This window comes from Helianthus annuus, chromosome 1 (genome assembly GCF_002127325.2).
Source record: "Helianthus annuus cultivar XRQ/B chromosome 1, HanXRQr2.0-SUNRISE, whole genome shotgun sequence".
Classification (NCBI taxonomy): Eukaryota; Viridiplantae; Streptophyta; class Magnoliopsida; order Asterales; family Asteraceae; genus Helianthus; species Helianthus annuus.
This window is the reverse complement of record NC_035433.2, coordinates 94,338,813-94,347,483: the sequence shown is the minus strand read 5'-3', so window position 1 is coordinate 94,347,483 and position 8,671 is coordinate 94,338,813. Positions and strand designations below refer to the sequence as shown.

General features: G+C 35.8%; 1 protein-coding gene across 1 annotated transcript; it reads left to right on the top strand.

The window, feature by feature from the left end:
- Positions 1 to 1,770: 1,770 nt before the first annotated feature.
- LOC110876132 (probable leucine-rich repeat receptor-like protein kinase At5g49770) lies at positions 1,771 to 7,983 on the top strand. The gene is made up of 19 exons (XM_022124312.2): positions 1,771 to 2,114; positions 2,256 to 2,373; positions 3,487 to 3,558; positions 3,639 to 3,713; positions 3,821 to 3,892; positions 3,970 to 4,131; positions 4,206 to 4,280; positions 4,368 to 4,439; positions 4,535 to 4,606; positions 4,677 to 4,745; positions 4,837 to 4,911; positions 5,004 to 5,075; positions 5,177 to 5,311; positions 5,504 to 5,976; positions 6,115 to 6,264; positions 6,362 to 6,501; positions 6,579 to 6,798; positions 7,020 to 7,252; positions 7,395 to 7,983. Exons 1-19 carry the CDS (start codon positions 2,012 to 2,014, stop codon positions 7,896 to 7,898), a joined length of 2,892 nt encoding a protein of 963 aa, XP_021980004.1. The 5' UTR covers positions 1,771 to 2,011; the 3' UTR covers positions 7,899 to 7,983.
- Positions 7,984 to 8,671: the final 688 nt, after the last annotated feature.

The following is an 8,671-nucleotide window of genomic DNA, read 5'->3' as shown; positions in this document are numbered from 1 at the left end:
CAGAAAACACATAAAAATGTGTTTTACCTAAAACGCAATGCACCAAAAACACAAAGAAATGACTTATTTGTAAAACGCAATAGCCAGAAAACACACAGAAATGTCTTATTTGTAAAACGCAATGGCCAGAAAACACATAAAAATGTGTTTTACCTAAAACGCAATGCACCAAAAACACAAAGAAATGTCTTATTTCTAAAACGCAATAGCCAGAAAACACTTAAAAATGACTCATTCTAAAACGCAATGGACTGAAAACACCTAAAAAATGTGTTTTACCTAAAAGAGCCGATTTATGGAAAATTAATTTTTCTGATGCGTTTTTAGTACAGCTATTTAATCGAAAAAAAAAAAAATTTGGTGCATTGTGTTTTAGGGGCTCAACCCCAGCCAGGGGCTCTGCCCCTTGGACTCCGCCAGGGGCTGCCGCCCCTGGGACCCCGCAAAGATCGTAAAACGCAATGACCAAATCAAAAACCCAGATCATGAAAATGAAATTAAAGAATTTCTTACATGGATTGAAGCCGATTTCTTCATCAATTGACAAAATTTGAATGATAGAAACACTTATCAACGCTCGAATCGAACGAATCGAGTGATTATCTCCAAAATCACCGGAAAAAACGAGATTTTTTTTATGAAATTAAACTGGGTTTTCTTCAAAAAAAAGCTTAAGAACACGTTGATCGGGTTCTGAATCATTGATTGGTGATGAAAATCGCACTATAATATAGTGATTATTGAGATAGAAAGTGAAGAAATAGTTGAAGATGGTGGGTTTTGAAAATGGTGGGTTTTTGAATTTACTGGGTTTTGAAAAAGGAAGAAAAAGGAGTTGGATTAACTAAAATACATTTTCTCTTTATTTTAAAATTTGCCACATGTCATAATCCTATGGTTTCCTATCCTTTCTAGCAAAAATTAACTTCCTATTTGATCAATTCCCTTTAGCCCAAATAAAGTGTTTTAGAGACCTATTTTTTATACTCGAGAAACAACCTGTTTACTTTTGGCATAAACCTTGATCCTATCTTAGTAGTAATATTCTTTATTTTTTATTTTTATAACGAACCTTACATCTAATAAATTACACCAAATGTTATATCTGAACATATACAATGATAAAGGGATATACATCATCACCCGGTCTAGGACAATCATAAGAGTAACCGTATCACAAAACTAAACTAGATATTTTTAATATCTATTTTCAAGTTTACATAAAAGAAAGCTATAACTTTTATTTCATAATAAAAAAATCTATACTATATAATAAAAGAAAACATTTTTCGGACACTTGTCATCATAATCCTATTAGGCCATATAATTATTATTTTAGTTTAATATCTTCTAATTAATTATAATAACCCTGCTACTAACTAATATTTAGTTTAACCCTTGCAATAAAGAAGGTTTTTAAAGATATATTGTTTGATTATTTAGTATATAAAATTCATTTATTCGACCCGTGTAATACACGGAGTTATAACCTAGTATTTTAATTTTTCAAAAACTTCTCCAAACATGTACGAATTTCATCGTTACCTCCTATAATATTACCAAATTCTTCAAAAATTCTAGGTTTTTTTGTCTTATTATTATATATAATTAAATAAATATAACATAAATCTAAATGAAAACTATAAAGAAGAATTACGATTTAAGGATGTATGTGTGAATACTTTGTTATTTATATTTTAAGTTTGTATATATGTACGGTACTATGACTTAAAATGTGGGCAATGGTGACAATATGATGAATTTGTATATTGGTTGGTGGGGATGCTAATGCGGTTTGTTGGATTGGCTTCTAATCAAAGCTAAACTCATAGTCTCAACATAATCATCAAAACCTTTGCTTTTGCTTTTTCCAGGGTAGTTAAATCGTAAGAGCAGCAGCATGTGACAAAACATCACTTTCAAAAAGATATCGAATAGTAGTGTTGGGTAGCTAGACCGCCATCCATCCGGATGCAAATAGCTTAGAATTATCTTTGTGTTTGTTGCATTTATGGCGGTCTGCGTGTCGCAATTGTCCAGTGTTGGGTACCTGTTGTTGCTGCTGTTTTCTGCAGGATGTCTAGTGGTGTTCTCGGATGTTAACCCGGGTGATGGTTAGTAAGGGTGTGTCAAACTTGGTCTGGACCCAAGAACCAAACCGAACTAGCATGTGATGTGTTTTAGTTCGGTTTGGTTCTTGGTTCATGCGGCTATAACTTTTGGTTAGGCATTTGACAAGTGTTAAATGGTTACAGCGGAGGCCCTCCGGGCGTTGAAAGATCAATGGCAAAATACACCTCCGAGCTGGAAACGGTCAAATGATCCATGTTCATGGGAAGGTGTCACCTGCAGCAACTCAAGGATCATCGCATTGTCTGTCTACTTTCCTTTTCAACATTTTCATATTGATACCATTTTGTTTGTGCAAAACAGTGTTTTCTAATTGGATCGGACGCCCGGTCTGACCAGAAACCAGATACGGACCTATTTGGTTTGGTTGGATCAACCCGCTTTGAAATGTGTTTTATATGAACCAAATTCGAATAAATTCGATTTAATTCAAATAAACAATAAATTATTTTACTTTCATTTTTTAAAATTACTACAAACTAATTATATTCAACATAGTTAATTACATAGTTAGTCCCTGTGGTTTGCACAAAATAACATACTTAGCTACTAATAGTTTAAAATCACCTTTTAGGATATTAACTTTTCATTTTGTAACGTTTGGAGGTATTAACTTCTAGGGTATTAACTTAGTTAGTCCCTGTGGTTTGCATAAAATAACGTACTTAGGTACTAATAGTTTAACAAACAATTAACGTTAATACCCAGGTTTGTTAAAAAATGAAAAGTTAATACCCTGAAATGTGATTTTAAACTATTAGTACCTTGATTTCTGACTTTGTGTAAACCACAGGGACTAACCATGTATTAATCTGAAAAATTGATTAACCATGCTATCAATATGTCGAAACATCAAAATTTAGAAAATAGGTTAGTTACTGGTAGTGATTTAAGTTAGGTAAAAATTCTTGAAATAAGAAGTATGAGTTATTTCTCAGTAGGTTTGGTAATGTTATGAATAATAACTTATCGCTTATGGATGTAGTTTATACTTTGGCCAAGTTTAGAAATTATAAGTGTGTGTATATATATGTTTGTGTGTGTATATACATATATTAAAAATTAGAGAAATGGAATTCGAATTTTGAATCGATCGAATTGAAAATCATAAATTTTGTTTTGATGTAACTTGGAAAGTTTTTTTTGGTGAAATATATAAAAGTAATAAAAAAAATTCGAATTCGATTACTGGACTCGAATACAAATTAACTCGAATTCGAACCTTATTAATCGAATCTGAATGGAGTCGAATTTCGAAATTTTCGAATCCAAATTGAATCCGAAACACCCCTAACGAGGGCGATGTTTAGATTTCTTTCTTTGGGTTAACTACTGGGATCGGTCGGTCTTACGCAGGGGGTTGTCTAGCATGGGTCTGGTAGGTCAGCTGGTTGGCGACATTGGTGGTCTCACAGCATTAACTTCTTTGTAAGGCTTGAACATGAACTACGATCCGACCCGCATTTGCATTTGCATTCCCATCCCATATAACTTTTTTGGTGTTATAGGGACTTGTCATTTAACGGAGGCCTTACTGGTTCGATCTCTCCACGGATAGGCGATCTGAAAAGCCTTAACATACTGTGAGTCCTCCTCATACGATCGATCATCTCAGTTAGTTAGTTAGTTAGTGCATGTCACTATTATTTGTTAACTAAATAATATTTATTTTATTTTATTTTATTCCCAGAATTCTTGCAGGCTGTAGCTTCACTGGCAACATTCCACCTGAAATTGGAAATCTTAAGGAACTATCATTTTTGTATGAATCTCTTCAACTCTCACATAATGACTCGATTTAGGTCATACTTCTCTAAATAATTCTTGTATTGCAAACAGGGCGCTAAACACGAACAATTTAACGGGTGAGATCCCGCCTTCACTGGGATCTCTTTCAAAACTTTACTGGCTAGACCTGGCAGAGAATCATCTCACAGGATCCATTCCTGTATCTACCACCACCAAACCAGGCTTGGATCAGCTAAAACATGCTAAACATTTGTAAGTACAGATTATTATCTTTTAAATACCGCTATGTGGCCCCCTCAAAGCCTCTAACTAGTTTCAACTAACAGCCATTTTAACAAGAACAAGCTCTCAGGCCGGATTCCCGAGCAGCTTTTTAGCGACGACATGGTGCTGATACATGTGTAAGTTGAAAACCCACCCCTGCGATTACTACTTCCAGTTTAGTTATTCACGTTCTGATTGTTCATGTTTTTAAAAACAAAATACAGATTGTTTGATGGAAATCAGTTTACTGGAGACATCCCATCCACAATAGTATATGTTCAGACATTAGAGGTCCTGTAAGTAGTAGCATCAACTACCTTAATTTTAACATTGTTTTGTCAAAAGATTCTAAGCTGTAATTATCGTTTGATGACTGGTTCGTGTGCAACAGTCGGCTTGATAGAAATGCGTTGTCGGGTGAGGTGCCATTGAATCTTAATAACCTTACTAGCCTCAGTGAATTGTGAGTGAATCTTTTCATTTTATAAACCAAAAAGCAAATAGATGTTGACTTTAACTTTGACTTTGTGTAGGAATTTAGCTCACAACAATCTGTTTGGAGCTCTGCCTGATTTAAATGGGATGAATTCCCTTAGTTATGTGTAAGTTGAATAGTGATTAGTGTGAAGTAACCCTTAGTTTGACTTTTATGTTTGACTGGTATCAATCTAAGCTGTCATGAATATTGTTCAGGGATTTGAGCAACAATTCCTTCCGGCAATGTGAGCCACCAGTTTGGTTTTCGACCTTACCATCGTTAAGCACTCTGTGAGTTCTCCTTTGCATTAAAAAAAAAAAAAAAACGAAAATAATTTTCTTTAGAAAGTAATCTTACATTGAAATATGGTTATTCTGCAAAGGGTTATGGAGTTTGGTTCAATCAAAGGAAGACTGCCACAAGAACTTTTCAGTTTATCAGGAATTCAACAAGTGTAAGATTTGAAATTTGACTTTTGAAGTCAAACTGTTCAATTTCAAGATCAAATTTTGACTTTAAAAGTAATCTGTTGGTTATCTGAAATCCATTCAACAGGAAACTAAAGAACAATGAACTCAATGATACATTGAATATGGGCAGCAGCATTGGCGAGCAACTGCAACTGGTAGATTTGCAAAGCAATGAGATTGAAGCGGTAACATTGAGTGCCGAATACAGAAACACATTAGAGTACGAATTTCAACCCGTTTAGTTATGAATAGCTGAAATGAAACGGGCTAAATTTCATATAAAATGAATACAACTTTATAAAAAACTTACAAGAATTATAGAATATGGGCGTTCATTTTATTTCAAACTGTCTGGGAACTCACGGGGCCCACCAATACTCTGCTAACCAATTGGTGTTCTATTACTTTCCAGACTGTCTGGGAACCCGGTCTGCAATACAGCTCTAGCACACACTACCTACTGTCGAGTTCAACAACAAACCTTAAAGGCATATTCTACGAGCTTAGCCAACTGTGGGAGCAAATCATGTCCGTCGGATCAAAGACTTAGCCCTCAGACATGTGACTGTGCATATCCATATGAAGGCACAATGTACTTTAGAGCACCCTCATTTAGAGAATTATCAAATGCTAATGTTTGGCATTCTCTAGAAATGAGCCTTTGGGTGAAACTAGGATTGACACCCGGGTCAGTTTCGCTACAAAACCCGTTTTTCAACACTGACGATTATCTTCAGGTGTACTTGCAACTATTCCCCTCAAAGGGTAAGCGTTTCAACCGATCAGATGTTCAGAAGATGGGTTTTTACTTGAGTAATCAAACCTACAAGCCACCACCTGGATTCGGGCCGTATTTTTTCATAGCAATGCCGTATGATTTCTCGGGTAAGTATATACAATATAATTATGTAAACTTAAACTTATATATAAAATGGGTTGTTTTGAAAACCCGCGATGACAAATCGGTCTATTTTAATGTTTGACTTATGGGTTTAACTGCATTGTGATGATATGTTACAAAAGGCCATGAAGGTGCTTCTGTCGGGGTCGGGACAATTATCGGGATCACTACTGGTTGTACTGTTTTGGTGCTAATTCTTATTGGGCTTACTCTATATGCTGTTCGCCAAAAGAAACGGGCTGAAAAGGCAATCGGTTTAAGTAGACCTTTTGGTAATTTCTCACTACCTGACCTCTTTCCAGTACTTTTTTGTTTTTAAATCTCATTCGATATCGAACATTTAGCTCGTTTTGGATGTTCTGTATGCAGCATCTTGGGCTTCAAGTGGTAAAGATGGCGGTGGTGCACCACAACTAAAGGGAGCTAGATGGTTTTCTTATGATGAACTCAAGAAAAGTACCAATAACTTCTCTCAAGCAAATCAGATAGGATCTGGTGGCTATGGCAAGGTAAGTGTATGCATATGATTGACATTCTGAATTGATGTTTCTTTAGACGATGACTGCTTTTTCACTGTTTGATTCAGGTGTATAAAGGAGTGATAAGTGGGGGACAAGCAGTTGCAATCAAAAGAGCTCAGAAAACATCAATGCAAGGCGGGCAGGAGTTCAAGACAGAAATTGAATTGCTTTCGCGGGTTCATCACAAGAATCTTGTGGGCCTTGTCGGGTTTTGTTTCGAACAGGGAGAACAGATGCTGGTGTATGAGTTTATGCAAAATGGTACACTCAGAGACAGCTTGTCAGGTGAATATTAGAATTAAATTTCCCCTTTCTTTTTAGTGTTGCGTATTGGTTACTCATTATAAAACTTGTTAACTAAAACTAGTCCAAATGGGTTACGAACCAAATTGATTCCTTTTTTTAAAACAGCCCGTTTTGATCCATCACCCAGCCTAACCCGACCTGCCTGTTTTGCGAGGCTTAGATATCATCAAAACATTAACTCGTCTAATCTCAATTTAAAGGGAAATCGGGAATTCATCTAGACTGGAAAAGGAGACTTCGCATTGCTCTTGGTTCAGCAAGAGGACTCACTTATCTCCATGAGCTCGCAAATCCACCTATCATTCATAGAGATATCAAGTCCACCAATATCCTTTTAGACGACAATCTAACAGCAAAAGTTGCTGATTTTGGCCTATCTAAGCTCATTTCTGACGCTGAAGAACATGTCTCGACTCAAGTTAAGGGTACAATGGTGAGTTTCCTTATGCCATAGATGGCAATTTCAATCCATTGACTTAAAGATCGTCTGATTTGGATCAAAATGGTACCATAAAAAAAACAACTTAAAAGTAACATGTTAAGTGGGTGTAACGGGTCGTTTTCATGTTTCACAGGGCTATCTAGATCCTGAATACTACATGACACAGCAATTGACGGATAAAAGTGATGTGTACAGCTTTGGTGTCGTAATGCTTGAACTAGTAACGGCTAAACCGCCAATCACAAAAGGGAAGTACATTGTGCGAGAGGTGAGAATGAAAATGGATAAAACCGAGGAAGAGGAGTATGGGTTGAGAGGGTTGATGGATCCAAACATAAAAAACACGACATATTTGACAGGTTTTAAGACGTATATACAACTAGCATTGCAATGTGTTGAAGATTCGGGTTCAGACCGCCCGAGTATGAGTGACGTTGTGAAGGCACTTGAGACCATTTTGATAACTGACGGGCTCCACACTGACTCTACGTCTGCATCCTCGTCTGCAACCGAGTTTGGGTCGGCTAAAGGTGCACCTAGACATCCCTATAATGAGGTTACACTCAAAAGGAATGATAGTGGTGCATTTGATTACAGTGGTGGATACAATATTTCAACCAAAGTGGAACCCAAGTGATGTATGTGTGTGTATAACACCATTTATTTTTGCCAAAATTCTATCTACTCATATAATTTGACATGTTTTCAGATAGACTATCAAATCCAAAGGGTGGCGTAAGATATTTAAAATCGCTTTATAGTCAAATTTAAGATAATCAAACCTTAACCAATACACTCTTTAATAATAGAAGAGGTGTGATGTTCCAACACGACACGACATGAAAATTCGATACGAATCTAGCACAAATTTCAGGTGTGACTCTAATCTAAACAAGTTTGAGTTAGTTCAACGCAAGCCCGCAAAACACATTTCACATTTCACTAAAAAGAGCATGGCTCGCTTATAGTCATAACCCAATTATTTGCTTTATAATATATTATAAATGTGTTTTATGCAATAACTTAACATATACACTAGATTTTTATGCTGAAATTTAGAAGGTTAAAAATAAGTTGACATAGTTTTAACATAAACTAGCAACATGTTAAGGCGTAATTGGGTATGTGTTGGTTTATGTTTGTGTGGGTTGTAATTTGTGCTTATTGGGTTGTATGTGTTGTGGGTATTTAAGTTGGTTTTATTTGTTGTCTGGTATCATTTTTAAGCCATATTGCTGGTAAATTTAGTATTGATGAAGATGATTGTCGTGATTTGAGAGCGACTGTAATGTATGGGTATGGTAGCTATAATGGTGAACGTAATTTGGCATAGCAATGTTTATGGTAGCTATGCCCTATCTCCGAGCATTAATTATAGTTTTCATACACTTTGTCATTGAGTATGATGCC

Excerpts from the sequence above, each read along its gene's own strand:
- LOC110876132 (XM_022124312.2), top strand. The coding sequence starts at position 2,012 with ATGGCGGTCTGCGTGTCGCAATTGTCCAGTGTTGGGTACCTGTTGTTG. Across the intron at positions 2,115-2,255 it reads GGATGTTAACCCGGGTGATG|CGGAGGCCCTCCGGGCGTTG; the intron begins GTTAGTAAGGGT and ends AAATGGTTACAG. Across the intron at positions 3,893-3,969 it reads CTTAAGGAACTATCATTTTT|GGCGCTAAACACGAACAATT; the intron begins GTATGAATCTCT and ends TATTGCAAACAG.